Source organism: Lampris incognitus, chromosome 16 (assembly GCF_029633865.1).
Source record: "Lampris incognitus isolate fLamInc1 chromosome 16, fLamInc1.hap2, whole genome shotgun sequence".
In the NCBI taxonomy this organism is placed as follows: Eukaryota; Metazoa; Chordata; class Actinopteri; order Lampriformes; family Lampridae; genus Lampris; species Lampris incognitus.
This window is the reverse complement of record NC_079226.1, coordinates 10843098-10864750: the sequence shown is the minus strand read 5'-3', so window position 1 is coordinate 10864750 and position 21653 is coordinate 10843098. Positions and strand designations below refer to the sequence as shown.

General features: G+C 44.8%; 2 protein-coding genes across 6 annotated transcripts in view; both read right to left on the bottom strand.

The window, feature by feature from the left end:
* Nucleotides 1–317: 317 nt before the first annotated feature.
* On the bottom strand, nt 318–5475 carry LOC130126716 (sterile alpha motif domain-containing protein 5-like). Its single transcript, XM_056296332.1, has 2 exons — nt 5017–5475; nt 318–431 (listed from the first exon to the last, which is right to left on the bottom strand). The coding sequence occupies exons 1-2, from the start codon at nt 5473–5475 to the stop codon at nt 318–320; spliced, it is 573 nt and encodes a 190-aa protein (XP_056152307.1).
* A 1604-nt stretch (nt 5476–7079) lies between these two features.
* stxbp5b (syntaxin binding protein 5b (tomosyn)) overlaps nt 7080–21653 on the bottom strand; it is a 53975-nt gene continuing 39401 nt past the window's right edge. For 2 of the 5 annotated variants that reach the window (XM_056295214.1, XM_056295215.1), the window contains 11 exons: nt 21412–21495; nt 20535–20597; nt 20378–20437; nt 20222–20269; nt 19095–19145; nt 16725–16967; nt 15561–15918; nt 13902–14067; nt 13034–13145; nt 11730–11950; nt 7080–10558 (listed from right to left, as the gene is read on the bottom strand). In XM_056295214.1, the coding sequence (XP_056151189.1) occupies nt 10517–10558; nt 11730–11950; nt 13034–13145; nt 13902–14067; nt 15561–15918; nt 16725–16967; nt 19095–19145; nt 20222–20269; nt 20378–20437; nt 20535–20597; nt 21412–21495 (1448 nt within the window). In that variant the 3' untranslated portion in view covers nt 7080–10516. The remainder of the gene's footprint in view (nt 10559–11729; nt 11951–13033; nt 13146–13901; nt 14068–15560; nt 15919–16724; nt 16968–19094; nt 19146–20221; nt 20270–20377; nt 20438–20534; nt 20598–21411; nt 21496–21653) is intronic. The other 3 variants (XM_056295216.1, XM_056295218.1, XM_056295217.1) reach the window with 2 other exon arrangements.

Below are 21653 nucleotides of genomic sequence, written 5' to 3'. Positions count from 1 at the left end.
GGCCGCCAGGCCATCACAGGGCCCACACACACTTTACATATGAGTCAAGTCAAGTTTATTTATATAGCACATTTAAAACAACCACAGTTGAACCAAAGTGCTGCACAAGCTTAAAATACAATATGAAATAAGTGACACACCTGAATATAAAAACACATGTAAACAATAAAACACAAGAATAAAAGCACATTTCCACAATAAAATCACGGTGTCTAGCTCAACTTGAATTGAAAGTCTCTAGGGTCTGAGCAGACCTGATGTGTATTGGTAAGTTGTTCCAGAGATCAGGGCCAGCAACTGCAAAGGCCCAGTCACCCCTATATCCTTAAGCCTACGTAACCGCCATTGCCCGTGCACTTCCATGCGTCCTTCACGTTGGCGTGGGTGTTAAGCAACACGTCCACTAGAGGGCAGCTCAGAGTCAAAGGTTTCTGACAACAACAACAAACATGGCGACAGTAGAGGAAGTCGTTATACTGCAGCTGTTAAGAAAGGGTTACAGGCTAGTTCCCGTCGATGCAGAGAACGCTCAACTGAGCATGCGCAAGTACTCGTCGCCTCCGTTGTTCGGGTAGGTTAGGGCAGTGTTTCTCAACCGGGGGTCCGCGGACCCCTAGTGGTCCGTGGTGTAATTGCAAGGGGTCCGTGAAAATAAAATATCTTTTAAAAAAAAGATCCTATGACATTTATAGAAATAGGATTATTTTACTCCAATGTGACTGAGACCTTTATCTACCTAAACTATAAAGGGTAACGGGACTTTTTTCTCTAATTACATCTGTTTCCCAAGTGTAATTTATTGTATTTTAATAAGAGATCTCGCTCCCGTTTGCATTGTTAAAAGTTACTGCATAAAAATTCTGTTGTTACATATATCTGAAAGTTACTGGATACATATTCTGTTTTGTTACATATATCTGAAGGTTACTGAATACATATTCTGTTTTGTTACATATATCTGAAGGTTACTGAATACATATTCTGTTTTGTTACATATATCTGAAGGTTACTGAATACATATTCTGTTTTGTTACATATATCTGAAGGTTACTGAATACATATTCTGTTTTGTTACATATATCTGAAGGTTACTGAATACATATTCTGTTTTGTTACATATATCTGAAAGTTACTGCATAAGAATTCTGTTTTGTTACATATATCTGAAGGTTACTGAATACATATTCTGTTTTGTTACATATATCTGAAAGTTACTGAATACATATTCTGTTTTGTTACATATATCTGAAAGTTACTGAATACATATTCTGTTTTGTTACACATATCTGAAAGTTACTGAATACATATTCTGTTTTGTTACATATATCTGAAAGTTACTGCATAAGAATTCTGTTTTGTTAACTATATCTAAGTTACAACTGAAAGCTCTTATTTTTGCCCCAAAGAGTGAATAAATGCTATAATGCAATTTAAAATGCAGTTTCTACTGTTTCTATCAAATTGCAACCCCCCTCCCCCAAGATCAGGTGGAGGGGTCCTCAGGGTAGATCAGAAATACGCAGGGGGTCCAGGACCCCAAAAAGGTGGAGAACCACTGGGTTAGGGTTAGGGTTGGGGCGGGGTGAGGGTTAAAGTTCGCTAATCAGACGCAGAGTAGGGGCGGGTCTTCCTAGAATCCTAGCGCCCGGGCGCTACGCGGGGCGCGTGGAGGCGTGGTAGAGGCATTTCGCGCATGCTCAGTTGACCGTTCTCTACTCCCCATTTCCGTTCTCTGCGTCGATGGGGAACTAGCCTCGACCTGTTAAGAAAGAGGCAAAAGCGGAGGCAGCGTCGTAGACGGCGGTGATCTGTGAGGCCGTTTAAATACGTACTTCCGCTAGGTTTTTTTTTTTTTACATTTCTTCGTCGTGTCTCGCTGGTTCTTGCTTGAACTATTTGCTACACTGCCCCCCCATGATTTCCGGTGGTACTGCGCCATGTCGTCCGTACCCGTCCGCTTTCAGAACGTCGAGCATAAATGAGGCTTTGGGAAGATAGATATTGACGTAAGCTAACGATTCATTTGAATGACAAAATAAAGAGCTCGTACAACTCGGGTCTGCGTCTCCGAAAGTAATTTTTTTTTAATAAGGACGTTCTCGTCATGGAGGACGTGACGTCAGAGAAACCCGCCGGATGTCTTGTGCAAATGCTCTGACGTCACGTCGGCTCAGCACATGGCCACCGGGAGCGCTGGGACGGCAGCTCGTTACATCCAGTGTTCTTTAAGGACGCCGTTAATCTGATTCATACTGGCTGCCTTCCCAGTCACTTTCCACCATCTGGTCTGTGGAAGCCGATTTGGGCTCTACGTGCTTTGTCTCCTCTGTGTTGGCGAGTGTCACCGGTGGAGTTTCTCAGCGTTGAGTCTGTGTGACGTCACGCATCGCTCTTCCGGCAGACCAGATTACGACAAACATCCTGAGACGCCCACTCACTTTATCACAAACAGGACTCCCACTTTTCTTACAGGCTTTCAATACTGCAAACTACCAAGCCATGCATGTATTTACATTCCTTTTTTCTATCCCATCAAGGCAAGGCCAAGCTACATGTCCACTTTAATTTGTTGTTGTTCACATCACTGAAAAATACAAGCATAAATCACACATTTCACCTTTAATAAAAGCTGCACGTGGAGCGCCCTGTTCTCTCCGTAACAGACTGTTTGGGGGCTGTGTGAAAATGCCAGCCCTCTGATGTGTCGTGACATTGAGGTCGGCTCACATCAAACTTTCTGCAGGCGTTCTCAGGCCCTTTGGATGGTTTGGCCTGGCAAATCTGCTCCCCAGATCAAATCCTCTCATTGTTACGAAGGGACGTTTTTAAAATGTCTCCTAGTAACAATGACTCTTGCCAAGAAAAGACAACAACAACGACAAAAAGTCTAGCGCTGTATGAATGTGCGTTAAAATAACAGGCTCTCTCCAGGGTAAGTGCCATCCTAGAGTTGTTGCCTCCAGTCTTAAAGCAGAAATCTTAACTGGGGGAAAAGCCTCCTGCAGTCGACAGAGACTGTCCGAAGGGGGTTCTGCTGCAGTTTGGTGAGGTCATTAAGTTCACCTCGTGGTCTGTAGGCTTTTGTTACGTGTTGATTTATTACATAAAGCATAAAACATAGCTACAGGTGCTTATATCCAGATTTCACTTATTTGTGTTTAGGGATGTACAAATATCACCTTTTTAACCGCTGACACCGATTCACGCATGCATGAGTATGCTTCTTTAAGTATTGGCCGATACCAAGGAAATGTTGTGCGTCCAAGTGTGACCGAGAACAAATGCACCGAGTCAATTTCTTCATCATGTTAAAGCTGACTTGGTAAAAACAACAACAACAACAAACAGATTCAGATTTAGATTCATTGTGGTTAGTCTGGTAAACCCACAGCAAAAACACCTCAGCGTGAGTCCATCTCCACTTTGTGATAAACAAGAACTAAAAAATCCCCTGCCTGCCTGTCTGCTTTCCTGCCTGCCTGCCTGTCTGTCTGTCTTTCTGCCTGCCTGCCTGTCTATCTGTCTTTCTGCCTGCCTGCCTGCCTGCCTGCCTGTCTGTCTGTCTTTCTGCCTGCCTGCCTGCCTGTCTGTCTGTCTTTCTGCCTGCCTGCCTGTCTATCTGTCTTTCTGCCTGCCTGCCTGCCTGCCTGTCTGTCTGTCTTTCTGCCTGTCTGCCTGTCTGTCTGCGTGCTCTGCCTGCCTGCCTGCCTGCCTGTCTGTCTGTCTTTCTGCCTGTCTGCCTGTCTGTCTGCATGCTCTGCCTGCCTGTCCGTCTGTCTGTCTGTATGCATGTCTGTCTGTCGTATCCCATAATAAGAGAAATTTAGTCCAAGGAAATCCACATCGCTGGAGTCCGGCGGTCCGTCTACTGTTTGGCGATCCTCTCAGCTCTTGACTGTTGTCTGGCCCGTGTCATCTGCAGAGGCTCTTACTTAATGTAATTACTGAAACAGAGTAATTACTTAATGTAATTACCGAAACAGAGGGCACCAGTTCAGCTCTCACATCACTGAAGAACCCATTTAAACCCATTTGACGCTTTCCAGTTCCCAGTTTAACCGGAGGCCTGTTGGATGGAGAGCTCAGCACTCAGTTTGGCTCTGGTTCATCAGCCGCTACTGAATTAAAGCCACGATGACTCCTGGATTCTGAACTGGCTCCTATCAAATCCCAGTTGACTGAAGTTCATATTGGAGTTTCATTAAAAGCTGAGTGATTTGGCACACGCTAGGACTTTGTCTCAGCAGGATGTGCTCAAAATCTTTATTTGTAGAGCACGTTTTGTACATTACCATACAGTACAATGCACTTTAAATCATGTCACCATAAAGACACAATGACACGGACACAGAGTGTCTACTGTTGCACAATATCTAAATGTCTGATTTGGAAAACAAGGAATTTGGGAATGAAGGACGTCTTTCTGTGCAGAGTAAAACTCAAAACAAGAATTGATGATCACAAACAAGGATGCACTGATATCGATAGTGATATCGGATATCGGATCAATACTAGAAAAAAATTGATTATTGGTATCGGAGCGTTTACCCAAAACTAAAATCCAATGCCAGAGCCACGAGTAACGCCATAAATAAAAGCAAAATGTCTCCATTTTCTGCATTTTCCTGGCACGAGGAAGCCTGTAGGTGTCATGTCTGTGTGTATCGTTTGACACGAAACACTGCCGTCACGACCTTTGACCTTGACTCAGAGGAGCGCGTCTACTTGACGTACTCTACCCGAGATTTGCAGAACAATAATCATCCTTTTAAGGACAGCATGAATAAATGAGGCTCACTTCTACTCGTTTCAGAGTTTTGGCCGTTTGGGATTGAAGCCAGTTTCAAATAATCCCTGCAGCGCCGCCGCCGCTGGAGTCCTACCAGAGTAATCAGACACACTGCTCATCACCCACTTCTCCAAGTAAGCGTGTTAAACTGGATGAGATGGCGCACGACAGACTATTTCTGTTATCATCTAATAGTAAAAAAATGGAATTAATGAAAAGGGGCCTACCTTAGTGGTATAAGGTGTATCCCCAAGGTTGATCCCATCCTTTGCAAGTTTATCCCTGATCAATATCTTCAGTTTCAGTTTGGGATAAGTCACAAAATCATTGCAATCAATGATTTTAGGGTTGTGGTTTCCTGGACAGGAGGCCCGGTGTCTCCCGCGCGGGGCCTCGTTCTCCTTCTCCGACAGCCTCCCGTGGGGCCCGACCGGAGGCTCCAAGGGCTCCAAGGTGAAATAATACCCCGCTGACTTATTTCCGGTCTCCTCCCTCAGCCTGCTCACCGCCTGCAGGAGCCTCTTTCGGTGGTACTGGACGTGGACCCCGATGGCGTCCAGGTCCAGCTCCCCGATCTGTTTGCAGACTTCCAGGTCGTCGTATCCGTTGTCGACGAACGACTCCACGTACTGGTTGAGATGGAGCGCCGACAGCCACTCAAACACCAGGTTTGGCCCTTGGCTCATCTTCAGACGGGATGCAAGGAGGCCTGCCTTACATGACATGGGGGGGGGGGCGTCCAGGCCGGGGATGAGCAGGACCCCAAAGATGAAAAGGGTTCAAAAAGCCTAAAAGTGTATTTAATGAAAGTAAACAGCAGTTATGTTATTTTACCATGTTTTGTTTTTTTGAAGCTTGAAATATCCATTATTTGGCCACCCCATCACTAAAGTACAAGTTTTCATACACAATAAAGCATAGCACATTATACTATAAACTATACAGTATAATGAAGTATAAAGTACTATAAAGTACAGCATATAGTGCTATAAAGTATCAGTCATAGTGTGTACTGCAAAGTGTGGTGTATTTGTAGCCATAATAAGTTAAGAGTATTTGAAATGAAAAGGTCTACGTTTTGGGGGGCAACACCCCCCCCCCACTTCCAGGAGGGTCAATTATGATAAATCAGATTTGAGCAGAAATGTAAAGCGCTTCGAGTGGCTGTTGCAGCCAGCAAAGCGCTGTATAAAATGCAACCCGATTGATTGATTGACTGATTGATTGATTGATTGATTGATCTTCAGCGATCACCACGAGCCAACCAGCCACCGACATGGGCAGTATCTTCAGCAGAGCATCCAACTGCGTGTTTTCCCCTCTGACAGACTTTTCATTCATCTGCTGAGACGCGTGTAGAGGCAAAGGTGGCTCGACTCCCCCCCTCCACCTGCTCCCGGCAGAGCCGCGCGCCCTCGTCTCCTCGTGGCTCGCAAACTTCCAAGTCCGCAGAAACGCCGCGAGCGTGAGGGCGCGAGACGGGAACGCCGTCCGGGTCGACCGTCATAAACCGCCGCCGAGCGCTCGAGGAAGATTTAGAAAAAAATAAATAAATATCTGACCCGTTAGCCGAGCGGGTAGTGACGTCGCCTTGCGGTGCGGCACACGTCGTATCGAATCCCGCACCGGGCAAGAAAATAAGCGGTTACAAACCCACAGAAAAGTCCGTTTCTACCTTACCGCAGGGAGGACGCCGCCGCTTCTCTGGTCGCTCCTCTTCCCTCCGTCTGACGCCGAGCGTCGCGGGGTCGTTCACGGCGGTGAGAGACGGGAGGCGTCGGTCAAACGCGCCCCCCCCCCCCCCCCGCTCTTCACCCTCCTCCGGCAACTAACGAGTCTCAAGACAGGTGGCGGAACAGACCCGCCCCCGCTCCTCCGTCCATCCCTCCACCATGCACCTGACGCTCAACTCCTCCAACCCCCCCCCCCCGCGCGAGTCGATTTCTCCGCCGTGGGGAATAAACGGTGGATTCTTTCGACTCTGGCGCCCCCTGCAGGAGTTATCGAGACACCGCACGTGGCGTTTTCTGCAGAAATAAAAAGTTTCAATAAGTCTTTCATGACGCAAATAAGCGTCATAACGGCCTGTAAAAAAAAAAGCAGCAGCTTTTCATGGTGTTCTTCATCCGTCCCCCTAAAATTGTCCTTTGGTTATCGTTCTATGAAATTACTATTGCAATAACGTGACCAGTAGGGTAAAACTAACTTTTTTGTACTTGATAAACAAAGCACAAAAATGGGCAAAAAAAAACAACCAAAAAACAAAACAAAGACCGCTTTTTTTGTTTTGTTTTACATTTATTTTCCATTGCACAATAATATCTCTATATATACTGTATTATCTACATCGGGTCTAAATTGTGGCAGCAGATTAAGTCGGACATCCATGTGAAATTTGTTTTTTCCTTTAATAAAACTGTACAAAATTGTCTACAATGAGAAAATACTGCAACTCCACCGATATTCGTCCATGAAGACAGAGAAACATGGAGGAATGGCGACTGAGAAACCTTTGACCTCTCCCGTGGAGCTCTGCAGGCCTGCCTCATTGATTTCAATGCGTTTACACAGCACAGGGTACCAGAGTTTGCATGGAGAGTTTACGTGAAGCCAACGGAAACGTCCCAGTATATATCCAGTGGAATACATATAACCTGTCACCTGCAACAGTGACGTGTTCAGAATGGAAATGTGGTGCTGTTGCGTTTTGTTCAACTCGGTGGTGTATACAAATGCCAGAAGACAAATCTCCAAGAGGGATAATACGTGGTTTTTTCAAGTCCTGTAAACACTTATCATGCATCCTCCAATATGCAATAAGAAGACCAATTAGGACATATACGTTGCACTGTTGCATTTCTAGTCGAGGCTGCAGTTTGCAGAAAGACTTCGGCGGCCCACCAGGACCCCTCTGCAAGTACAGCAAAGCCTGAATCCGAGGTTACAACGATTCTGACGTGACCAGAAAACCTTCATTTTCATGTCTGGATAATGGGAAATTATGCATAACCATCGTTAGGACAGCAATGTATCGCTCTAACCCAAAATTACATTAAAATTGATTTATTTTTAACATAGCGATGAAATATAACATCGTTAAAGTGACATTAAAATCATCTGAGAGTGAAGCGGTCAGCATGACAAATGACACGGATAAGCATAAATTCTGTCATGATTTGGTCCTTTCAAAGATCAAGAACGGAGAGAAAAGCAAAAACACCAAAATCATACAGACAAAAATTATTCTAAGTACAAAAAAAAAAATAGTGCAAAATCCACTCAAATGCTTTTTCCAAATGTGTCTCAGTAGTACAAAGCAGAATACAACGAGGTTCAGTCCTGCAACTAAAAATGAAGCGTTTTAGTCCATTTTAAAGACAGATCTAAACCCAATACCTCCAGAATCCTCCAGAACCACATCCTCTACTTGATACGGTCTCAAACATACCGAACAGCATCACTATTAATAAATAATGACTTCCGCTTGCGTGCCGGCGATCGCCGGTCGCCTTGGCACCCGGCGGCCCGTTTCAGAATAAAACTCCTCGGCTTCCTGAACCAGAGCGTACAGCAGTTAACAGGACGGCGGCGCGGCGGCACCGACACGTCACAGCCCATTTGGTTTTGTTGCACACAGTGGAGCCCCGGATGTCTGACAGGAGTACCGGACGGATGCTGATGCTGACATTCGGGGGGCGAAAACAAGACACGAACAAGACAAACAAAGTCTTTGGTGTCAGAAGGGAACACGTCGGGCGGCCCGCACCGCCCCGCTGGCTTGTCGTTTGCCTTTGGCAGCAATCTGGAGTGACACAAATGTACTTTGTCCTTTCTAAAGGAGAGGGCAACGGAAGATGCTCCCCCACGTGGGGACACACACACACACACACACACACACACGGCAGAACATCCTCACACTTCATTAGAGAAAAAGATCTGATTACAACAGAATCTGGCTGAAAAACATTGCCAAGCAAAATGAAATGAAACAACATATCTCATGATACTGCAGCAACGCAATGTGTCTGTGTAGTGTGATGAATAAACGCCCAAACACACATCCTGGAGACACACCTGTACACACGCACGCACACACACACACATATCCTGAAGACACGACTATCCTCTCTCTCTCTCTTTCTCAACACACACACCAACACCAACACCCACCCACAGCCTCCTCGTGCTGCCTCACAGGCAGAGAGAAGTGTGTTTCTGACAGACGACTGTTGGCATCACACTGAACTCACAGCTAAAAAAAAAACAACCCCCAAAGACGCTTCACCGATTGCTGTAGTTAGACCCCGCCCTCTTTGAAAAGCAGACGCGGCTAACTCCGCCCACCAGATGTCACATGACCAGGCTTGACCGAGTCTGCGTCACACGCCTGCGAGACTCGGAGCCAAAACAAACCGTGCATGTGATCTAAACAATTATCTAATTAGTCATCGCGAATAAACGATCCTCCACACGCGTGTGGCAGAGAAGCAGTAAGGCCTTGCGGGTTGAGGAGCTCCCCGGTCGGTCCCACCAACTCCTGACGTTTCCTCATCACCCCGATGAAGCGCCAGGTACACACGTTCAAGCACACCACCTGATTCAACTGACGCACGAACAACTAACACAAAGCTTCTGATTTTAATGCCCAGCAGAGCGGTTTCTACTTCATTTCTACTGCCGTGTGTTGTTCCAGTACATAGTTAGTCTGACATGAAACCAGACCCCGCCGTCTGTCTCACCCAACGAACAACCCGAAGACAAAACCAGAACTTGTTTCAGGAGGACAGACTCGTCTTCTCCCCACCTGGTCTCCTACTGTACTACTGTAAGTGCTTGACAGGTCCTCCCTTAAAAAAAAAAAACAACAAAAAACAGACCAACGGAAGTCAAAACCACAAATTAATTGCCAAAAACAGAACCGGAGGTCAAGTCTTTCGTTCATCCAGTAGAAACCAACAGACTCGACTGGTTTCAGACTCGTCCCCTCGTGCTGACATCCACTGTGTTTGGTAGACATTCAGAATGGCAGAGGAAAATAATAATAATAATAATAAAAAAATTCGATCAGGCCACCACAAGTATCGTTTGTAGAATTGTCTTTCCTATTTCAGAACAGCAGTATATAGTCATTTCTTAAATATATATATATATACATATATACTATACATATATATGTATACAATACATGTGTGTATATATACATATATGTATATATACACACATATAGACATATGTATATATACACATATATGTACATATATGCATACATACATACATCTATATATACATACACACGCACACGCACGCACACACACACACACACACACACACGAGTGCAAGACTTGGTAGGAATGAAAGGATCCCTCTCCTCGTGACAGCAGAGTGATGGAGAGAAAAACGGTCCTCCTCAGAAGACATGAAGGAGAGATATCCATCCTTTCCCCCCCCCCCACGTCCTGTGTGGTTGTTTGGTGTCTGCTGGCGTTCGTCCTGCAGTGTTCCTACAGTCACTGTGGTAAATACAGAGTGCCTCCATATTGTGCTGAGCGTCGACCCCCTCCCCCCTCATCCCGCCTTTCCCCTGGAGGGAAAAGTGGAGGAAGAGGAGGATGAAGAGGATGAAGAGGAGAGGTGGAGGAGAGGGACCCCTGCAGCTCTTCAGGGGAGGGAGGGGGAGCAGTTCCGTGTAATTACAGAGTCTGTGTGGCGCAACACGACGTGGCACTATCAGAGCTGGTACCACTTCTTGTCTTTGTATTTCAGCATCATCTGGAGGACAAAAAAAAAAAAAGGAAAAGAAGATGAAATAGAGAAAAAGGAGAACGGGAAAAACCAACTCTGTGAATTCTTATTATAAATGTGAGTTCTTTGTCTATTTCGTAGGGGGGTTCTGGGCTAAATGCTGATGGCAGTATCCCCCAGAATCACCGTGAACAGAAGCTGTGAAGAGGTTTGATGTCATGACTTCTTCATGTGAATTTGAATTAGCTGAATGTTTTCCTCATGTCTGAAGCTTTTTTAACACACGGGGCTTCAAAATAAATACATGTTGTTGTACATTTTCTATTGTATTGTCGTTTTTACATTTTACTGTAGATGGAGCCTTAAAAAAACAGTAATATCGAATAGCAATATTTATAATAAGATATAATCGGATCATCTATAAAATATCGTAATGACAAATGAGGAAGCACCTGCCAATTCCAAGCTTCATTATCTTCTATTCTTTGTTTGTTATTGCATTTTTATGTAACATTTAATGTTTATTTTTAAGTGCTTTACACTGTTATGCAAATGATGGATTTGATAAACAGAGATTTATCAATTGATTGAAGGCTGAGACCACGGGAACATAGAAGGCATTACATGTCAGTAATTTTTCACACCCCCGACACTAACCAGACCGGACCCTGACACCACCCCAATGTTAATTCTCTTTATAATATTTCACAGGACCAACTGCACCATAGACTTCATAGACATCTGAAGTATGTTTGTACTTGTCATTGTTTGTTTTTTTTTATCTTCCGAGCCGTCCCGGTCGCCACTACCACATGCCTCCTCCGATACATGTGGAGTCACCAGCTGCTTCTTTTCACCTGACAGTGAGGAGTTTCACCAGAGGGACGGGACGTAGCGTGTGGGAGGATCACGCTATTCCTCCCCCAGTTCCCCCTCCCCCCTGAACAGGCGCCCCGATCAACCAGAGGAAGCGCTAGCACAGCGACCAGGACACATACCCACATTCGGCTTCCCGCCTGCAGACACGGCCAATTGTGTCTGTAGGGACGACCGGCCAAGCCGGAGCTAACACAGGGATTCAAACTGTCGATTCCCCGTGTTTGTTCCTCCTGGTGAGACAATAAACCTGAACTAAAGAAGAAAAAAAAAAAAAACAGGTTGTGAGGTTCTAAACGTGGCTGATGGGATGGGCACGTACATCGTGGGCGTGTTTGGAGAAGGAGTCCGCGCTCGCCATCATGGCCGCCGTTCTCTCCTCCAGCTCTCCCAGTTTCTGCCCTCTCTCGTCCAGGGCTATCCTGGCACGGGCCAATTCCCCCACCACGCCGGAGGCTGCCCCCTTCATGCCCTCCATGCCCCCCGGCCCGGGGATGTGCTGGGCCAGGCTGCGGGAGGCCTTACCGGCAGTCGTCTCACCGACTGCCAAAGGCAAAGTCAAACAGTTTAATTAACAAATACACAGAATATCTATCTATTACGCAGATTACTCGTAGCGTCGGGGTTCAGGTGCCGTTTCTGTTTTGGAACCGGTCCTGAGTGGGTCAAATATTCGGATTTGATAAGCTTTGAACTGAAATAACCTCTAATTGAACTTTTCCCCCCAAAATCCAGACCTCTGTCCTACAACTGCCATCGGTTGCTGAAGAAGAAAACCACATACTGTTACTACAGTAGTATGGTGATTAAAAATCTGCTGTGGGTTCAACGGGTGATGATGTCATGCAGGTATTTTATTTGCTGACAGCACTGTCCATCAACAAAAATGTTGTAAAGTGTGGGTGCACTTGTATCTGGCCAATTACCCCACTCTTGCGAGCCGTCCCGGTCACTGCTCCACCCCCTCTGTCGATCCGGGGAGGGCTGCAGACTACCACATGTCTCCTCTGATACATGTGGAGTCGCCAGCCGCTTCTTTTCACCTGACAGTGAGGAGTTTCACCAGGGGGAAGGATCACACTATTCCCCCCAGCCCCCCCGCAACAGGTGCCCCAACTGACCAGAGGAGTTGCTAACGCAGCGACCAGGACACATACCCACATGCGGCTTCTCACTCGCAGACAAGGCCGACTGTGTCTGTAGGGACGCCCGACCAAGCCGGCGGTAACATGGGTATTCGAACCGTCGATCCTCGTGTTGGTCACCAAAGCAAAACTAAACTTTACAAACAAAAACCTTGTAGATGGTGCATTCACACATTAGAGCACTGTATTGGTAAGAATCACCACAGGGGGAGTGACTGATTGTGGAGAATGTTAAATCAGACCAGGAAATACATTAAACAGGGGACAATCATCACCGTGATCAAAAACTAGAAACTAGCACTGATGTTTTATCCAAGTCATCCTGTGTGATGTGATACTCACACATTCGAGTACTTCCATAAACAACATGCATGTTCTGTTATAATGAATCAATGAATCAAAAGTCTTAACTACTCCTGTGCGAGTCTGAGCACCAGTTTGATGATGCGACAGGAAGTGTGACAGGTAGTGATGTACTCACACAGGTCTTCCCGGTCCAGAGACTGAGCGCCTCCGCCAAACAGGCCTTTGAAGAAACCTCGATTTGGAGCCTCGGGCGTTTCTACAGGCGTAAATAACTCGCCGAGCATTTCCTGAATAGAAAAATAAATCAATAAATAAACAAATAAAACAATTAAATCCTTCATTGATCTGCTTTTTCCTTCTAGTCACAGTTTGGAACAAAGTTTTTATAATCAAGTTTAACTCTTTTTATGACCTAGTAATACACTTTATGGTGAAGATGGCTTTATTGACTTTATTTACATTTTCAGAAATCAGATGTGTTTAATTTACAGACAAAACTGATTCTGAGTTTTCACACACCGGGTATTCGACGTTCTAAAAAGTTAAAAAATACATGCATAAAACAGTTTTTTCTAATAATGTGAAAATATATTTAAAAGTTTTACACTTAAGATTGACTTCACGCATGCAAGATGATGTGAAATATCGTACTGAAAGTTTAGAGGAAGTGGTCATTATAGTAATACAATCTCCACTACACAGTAACAGAGAATATTACTCTATTTAATATCAACTAAATTCGGGGACAAAAAAAAGTGCATTGAATGTGACATGAGACCAAATTCAGCTGATTTAATTATCAGGAATATCTTGTAATTTGTGCTGCCAATCTTAAGCCTGATGAAGAACAATGGAATTCCCTTCCTCTTTTAAGATACTTAATATTATACAACACTTTTAAATATTTTAAAATACCTTACTTTTATTTCAATATATTATAGCTGTGTTTTGTCAAACACTTTAAAACAGTGCTCTTTGAAAACCATTATACAAATAACTTTACGACATAATAATCATCATCATCATCACTATGGTGATCCGACCTGCAGGTTGTCACAGGTCTCCTGGCAGTAGGTGATCCTCTGGATCTCGGTGGGGGAGGTGAGGTACAGGGCCTGGCCCAGGTTAGAGAAGCAGAAGGTCCGCGCTATTCTCATGTCCGTCAGCGGCAGGTAGTTTACATCCAGGAGCGGCCGCAGGCTGGGCAAGCTGCAGAGGAACATGGGGACAGAAAGTTTAAAGACGAGATTAACTTAATTAGTTAAACTTAATTATCGCTGGGAAAGTGCACACCTGCTTTTCTGTCAACATAACTTAATGATCCAGTTCAATGGAAATTAGGTTTTCCAGTCTTATTATATTTTTTATCAGGTTTGTTAATGTCAAGTTACCTAAAATATCAGAGCTGCTGTTGTTGTGAAAATGTGACTAAAAGCCCCTTGATAAATTCTCCTCCTGGTTGTCAAACTAATTAAACTGTTTCAGAAAACCAATCAGCTTCTGGTAATAAATGATATCATCTAATACTCTGATTTGATTGGACAGCCAATGAATTGTTGTCATCAGTCTGTCAGTTGGTCCGTTTTTGAATAGCTTTCTAACAACATTATGCTAGTTAGCAAGCTAGCTAGCTATCAATAAAGAGTCTTGTGAAGTCAACCTGCTGAGAATTGTCTGTGTTCAGACAGGAGGAACTAAAACAGTTCTAACAAATCAAATTATGCTTATGAAACTGAAAAAAAAGACTCCTAGAACTAACATTAGACTATAAAACTTATCTGACTGGATTAAAATCATCAGACGGAATCTTTGCTAGCTTCCAGAACTGAACTGCAAATTAAGCATGACAGTATTCATTCATCTTAAGCTGCTTCTCCGAGGTCGGGTCGCGGTGGCAGCAAGGTAAGTAGGGCACTCCAGACGTCCCTCTCCCCAGCAACGCCCTCCAGCTCCTCCTGGGGAATCCCAAGGCATTCCCAGGCCAGATTGGACATGTAGTACCTCCAGCGAGTTCTGGGTCTACCCCGGGGTCATCTCCCAGTCGGCTGTGCCCGGTAAACTTCCAAAGGAAGGCGCCCAGGAGGCATCCTAATCAGATACTTGAACCACCTCAACTGGCTCCTTTCGACACGAAGGAGCAGCGGCTCTACTCCAAGCTCCCTCCGGATGTCGAGCTCCTCACCCTATCTCTAAGGCTGAGCCCAGACACCCTATGGAGGAAATTAATTTCAGCCACTTGTATCCGCGATATCACCCTATCGGTCACTACCCAAAGCTCATGACCATAAGTGAGGGTTGGAACAAAGATTGACTGGTAAATTGAGAGCTTTGCCTTCCGGTTCAGCTCCCTCTTCACCACAACGGTCCGGTACAACGTCCGCATTACTGCTGATGCTGCACCAATCCGCCTGTCAATCTCCCGCTCCATCCTACCCTCACCCGTGAACAAGACCCCGAGCATGATAGTAATATCAATCAAATCAAAATGTTAAAATAATGATGAAAAACTCTTATAGAAATAATAATGATAATCATTATTATTATTATACTACAATGTTCACAATGGTATTACTAATGTCTATAAATGTTAATGGTTGAGGTAAATTGTAAACTAAGAGTTCAATTAGCCCGCTCCAATGACCTGGTGAAATACGTAACTCGTTGACAGAGTGGAATAACCGACAGGTGTTTCGTTGGGTTACCTCAGCGTCATGATGTGGCCGTTGGCACAGAAACAGGCGATGCAGTTCGTCCCGGCAATCTGCAACACGTCGGCCCTCAACACAAAGGAGCTCTCGGTTATGTTATGTTTGTGGATCTCCGTCTGGGTCGGCATGGCCAGCACCCTCGCCTGCTTCTCTGAACACACCACCACATACTGGCTTTCCTGGCCATCCTGGCAGGAGGGCGGGGAGGGTGGCCGGCGCCTCCGGGTCTTCTCCTTCTCCTCGTCGGAGGCGTTTGGGTCATACCACGGCTCATAAGCGGGAGGCAGCAGTACTCCTGTGGCGTCCAACAGCGCTATCGTCAAAACTCCTCCTTTGAGTTGGGTCATAGTGCCTGGAAAACAGAGACAGGGTCAGTCTGTCTGCTTCTTCTAGCTGACGCCATTTGGTTTTCACAAACCCTCAACAATTAATCTTTTCAGTGATTCTTCCATGACTTCTCCATGACTTCATGTTTAATTTTCATGACAAAAAGAAACTTTTTTTAAAGTTGCCACTGAAAACTTGTTGGATCGCCAAGTCTATATTTCAAGTACTGAATAAGAAACAATCTACTCTCAAGTTTTACAAGCCATATTTTGAACTTGTCTATTTGAAGTCACTGAATGTTCAAACTACGCTTGGCCAACATTACTGTCAACAAGCTAGCTAGATAACTGAAATGAAAGCTAGAGGAGCGTTTCCAAAATTATAATTTCCCAGAATTTTTCCGAGGCCTGGAAATCCATATTCATTCTTACTGAATTTTCCATGTGTTCCGTGACCGTATGAACCTTTAATATAAAATCTGATGATAGGAAAGTCATAATTTTTGTCAGTATTTTTAAATTTATGTCTGATTATCTGTGATGGACTGGCGGCCTGTCCAGAGCGTTTCCCCGCCTGCCGCTCAATGACTGCTGGGATAGGCTCCAGCATCCCCGCAACCCTGAGAGCAGGATAAGCGGTTTGGATAATGGATGGATGGATGTCCAATTATCTTTTAATTTTTTGCTTTTATAAAAAAATAAATGAATTGTGATTTACTGAATCATCGAAACAGTGACGCCATCTTGACACACAAGAAAACAGTCAGTAGCATTAACATTATCTTTATACCCCAGTCATGACCTCCGGGTGAGTTTATCTATTGCCACTTACCACAGGAGGAGATGCCAATGTGCTGCTGCAGCCGCTGGTCGGCCCCGCCGGGCGGCAGGCTGAGAGCCACCAGCAGCACGGAGCCCTGCGTGGTTCCCACCAGCAGGCAGGGGCCCGCAGCGGTGTCCGTCTTCCGCGGAAAGCTCTCGCCAAAGAGGAGGGAGGAGATGGCCTCCCGCGACTCACGGTCGATGCTGGTCACACTGGAGCTGCGTGAGCGGCTGAAGGGGTGATCCTTGGCATCTGGAGCGTAGCAGCGGGAGAACCACGCAAGAGAGAAAGGACAAAAGAGGGACGGAAGAATGGTGGTGAAAAGTGTGAAATGAAAAAGGAGGAAAGGAATTACTGAGAACTTCTTCATGCAGACAGAATAAAAGCTGTTACAGACCCGCCGAAAGGCCAGCTGACAAGCCACAAACCAGGGAAGTGTTAGAAGTGTATGTCTGGTAAACCAAGCCATTCCTGGTACTCTACTGATGGGGTAAATGCATGGCACGCAGACTCAAATCCCCATAAAACCGCCCAAACGTCCTCTTTTTCAAACTATGACAGAGTCTTACATGTCTTTATTTCCGGTGAGCTATAAATGGAATATCTGTCATTATTGAGTCCCCGAAAAGGCACTTTCACAGGGTTTCTGGCATACTGCTCAGAAGATCCAAAGATCTCATTTGATGTGAATCATTTAGTTTACATTTCTGCAGGTCCTTCTGGCCACAAAACACCATCAATGTGGAAAAAACTCAATATGCATGTGTTTAGAGTGACCCCGATAAGAAGACAGGTTATTACAGGCTGAGAATTAAAGCTACAATCCTGAAGATTGTCGTTTAGTAACTTAGCGACACCTTTGGACGCTGTGGAAATTGCAATGTTGTTTGATCATCAAACTTAACAAATTCACTTATCCTCCAAATTTGTCGCTACCTGGATTATTTTTCTGCATTTATCTGCAATATTATGGGTAAGACAAAACACCACATTATTTTTGCCAGGAAAGTCCTACAATACCGTAACCATTAAAACGAGCAACTGCAATAAAAAAACATTAATGATTTGTATATTCATGGACCGGCTATCGTCTTACTTGTACCAGCAACAGAACGCATTAAAAAGGACATTTGTTTGCATCTTAATCTTCAGGATTGTAGCTTTAATCATACTTTTGTTACTGTGTGGACGGTATCTACCGCACAACACACAACCTTTGACACTCTTTATCAGGACTGGAGGTTCCCAGGAGAGACACCAGAGCTCAAAGTTGAGACACCCTCAGAGGATTTGTGATCCAAAGGACAAAACACCATCCTGTGTTATTTTGTTTGTTGTGAGGAGAAACACCATAAATGAGAAAGGCGGAATTTTTTATTTATTTAGCCCCTCCCCCTAATTGTATCCAGCCAATTACCCCACTCTTCCGAGCCATCCCGGTCGCTGCTCCACCCCCTCTGATGACCCGGGGAGGGCTGCAGACTACCACATCCCTCCTCCAATACGTCGAGTCGCCAGCCGCTCCTTTTCACCTGACAGCGAGGAGTTTCACCAGGGGGATGTAGCGCGTGGGGACGATCACGCTACCCCCCCCCCAGTCCCCCCCCCCCGAGCAGGTGCCCCGACTGACCAGAGAAGGCGCTAGTGCTGCGACCAGGACACATACCCACACCCGGTTTCCCTCCCGCAGACACGGCCAATTGTGTCTGTAGGGACGCCCGACCAAGCCGGAGGTAACATGGGGGTTTGAATCGGGATCCCGGTGTTGGTGGACAACGGAATAGACTGCCACGCCACCCAAATGCCTGAAAGGTGCAATTTTAAGCCCCGTATACAGTCAGAACAACCCAAAAAAGGGAGAAGAGCATTCACCGTGAGAACAAAAAAATGTCAGAAGAAGGTCCACAGCAGTGTTCGGATGGGGAAGAGGTGTTAGTACCAGTTATCCCATTTCGGCCCAATTCAGACCATGGCAGGCCCACTCACTGGTGGAGTCGGGGACCAGGTAAGCTCTGGCAACATTCTCCCTTAAGGACAATCTTTTCACCTCCTTGTGTTCCCGGATGCGACCGTGACGCCTCAAACTTGGGAGAGAGCGCCTGCGTTGCACCCTGTCTTCTGTTCACCGTACAAACAAACATGGAGAGGATTCTATTCTCTCACTCAGCTTTTACGAGACAAACTTCTCATCCACACAGATATGCTATTAAACAGCGAGCACTACCCTCACACAGGCATTTTGGGACAGCAAGTGACTTTGGAGTTAAAAAATAATAATATAAAAGAGGTTCTTAGCAATGAAGCAGTGAAGGCGGCGCTGTGTAGAGAAAACTTGATGTTGCCTGGAAAGCTGAAATTCAAGACAGAGCTACGGCTTACCGAAGTCCAGCTTTTGCTCTGTAGGCGAGCTTATTTTCCGTGACATCTTGGCTGCAAGAGAGACAAACACTCAATTCTTTACAAGTTAAAAAATGGCAGAAGAAAACAAATGGCATACAATGGTATATAAATCACGACAGCTTGTTTTAAGTGAAAGAGAACAGAATCGCACTTAGAAAGTTGTGACATCATTGATTACCGTGATGAATTTCAAACAGTGAAAATTAATTAGTGGGCGATCACTGCGATGCTTCACCATGCTTCAGATTCACACTTAAAGAGTGATGATACATGGGACCACTGCTTTGGCAGCGCTGATGGAAAACTGTCGTCCGGCCAACACTCAGCATCACCGCTTTAGTCACACACATCAAGGTCTTGTTTAAATCGATTGTTCCACCCTTTTCTCGCTTAGTGGGGCTTGTTAACGGGATATCTGTTATCTATATTGACCCAACAGTTGCTTACAGCAGCAAAGTGTATCACCACCCTTTGAGAACAAGAGTTAAGCCGAGCCACCTAGCAGCACAGCCAGCTGCAGGGTCTGCTACGTCCAACAGCCAGGAGATCAGGAGAGAAGGTTAATTAGGATTTAGTGGCCACAGTGACACAAAAGTAGAAGTAAGGAGGGAAGAACCTGTGAGTCGGTTAAGTAGCTTAAATGAGACGGAAACTCTGCGATCAAAACCACTGCCATCAAGTATATGTATCTAAAAATCAAGAGAGAAATCACTCAACAGTGACTCGGTTAGATATTAGAATTGTGAAGACTTGAATGAAGCAGATTTTCTATGCTTTTGGACAGTGCAAAAAATCTTGTTAAAAAATATTCAAATCGACAATTTCCTTTTTTGGCTGAGAAGAACTACAGTAGTTTTACCCACTGCATAGAAAATCCAAGACTGGAGACATAATCATGCATTTGAGGACAAACACGGACTCAATCAGAACCTGCTCATAAACCCAACACCTTATGATTAGTCTAAATACACATCTCGAACACAACTTGGTTTCACTGGCGCATGACTGACAGGGTGACGTTGGAGTTAAGATAGAGCTGGGTCAGATGCATTCACTTAAGAGAGAGAGCCAGAAATCAGAAGGAATACATTTGTATCATACAGTACCAAAGTCATTGGCAACCGTCTTGGAAAAACGCCTGCTTTTGGACTTCACTGCAAACACGCATGAAAAAAGAGACAATGCAGATGTCATCAAGGAGTTTCAGACGCTTCCAACGGGACATGGAGCAAGGTCACATGTGGTGCAATGTCATACAGTACCCTTATCTATGAAATTTTGCTGTTTTGGTTCGTCGTCTGAATTGCAGGGGGAGGTAGATCCTACATAGTGATAGCATTAACAACTTATTACTTTAACAACAATGTTGTGAAGAAATTAGTAGTTTTTTTTAACAAGCGCTCAAGACTCGAGATTTACCTGAAGTTGGCGATTTGCAGCGGTCCTCGGAGGTGGCGGCGCCATCATTAGAATCGCAGAGGGCTGTATAATGCAGAAATTATCTTTTTTAATCAGAAGCTTGAAAAAAAAATACAAACACAAACACACACACACACACACACACACACTTCAGTTTATACAGAAGGAAATTGTTGCGAGCTTCAACCAAACCAAAACCAAATCCTGCAGGAGCCGTAATAAGAGCCATGGGGTTCACCTCTGTGGCAACCACAATATAAGTAAGCTTACTAGAGTTTAATTCAAACACTTGAGAGTGTCTGTTGACCCAACGTGTCTGAGCCATGTTTGTCCAGATAAAGAGCTGGTCGAGTTAAAGATACAACCCGGAATCCATTGGATCATACAAATACTGAGGCATATTCACACAAGTTTCACTTGCAGACAGAAGATACACTTCATGGAAATTTTTCAACTGATACTCCTTAAAATACACAAATGAAAGTCTTTTTTGCATATGTGAATGCTATAATTATAAAATAAAATGTAATAGTCATAAAATCTCTCAAGTCTAATAAACAGGAATGCAGCCGGTAGAGGAATGATAGTATCTAAACAGCGGGTGCCATTCTGCTGATTACTGACTGAGTCTTTAATGTTGGCTGGGTCATGACACTGAGCTTCAGTATAACTGCTGCAGTCATTACGACAATGATGACAATGCTGATAATGCTCTTATTCTTTCATGCTTTACTTTTATTAAGACATGTAGTCTCAGGCAGGGACCAATACTCTGACAGACACTGGACAAAGATGCAGAGCTAAGGGGAGAAACTTGACAGAGAAAAGGGAGGAAAGAAAAAGAAGAGATGAAAAGACTGATGAGGCGTTGACTTACTTAAGTGAGAGGAGCGAAGTTTTTTCACAGATTCTGTATACAAGCTAGAAAGGCTCGACATGCAAGACGTCACAGTTGGAATGTCTTTACATGAAAAATCATAGAGAGAGACCAACAAACAGCAGAAAGGTGAAACAGAGAAATGACTGGAGAAAAAAAAATCACAAATACAGAGCAGAAGAAAGCTACACAGCTCAGTGCTTAGCGGCTGGAAACACACCGGTTAAAATCATGTTCAAATG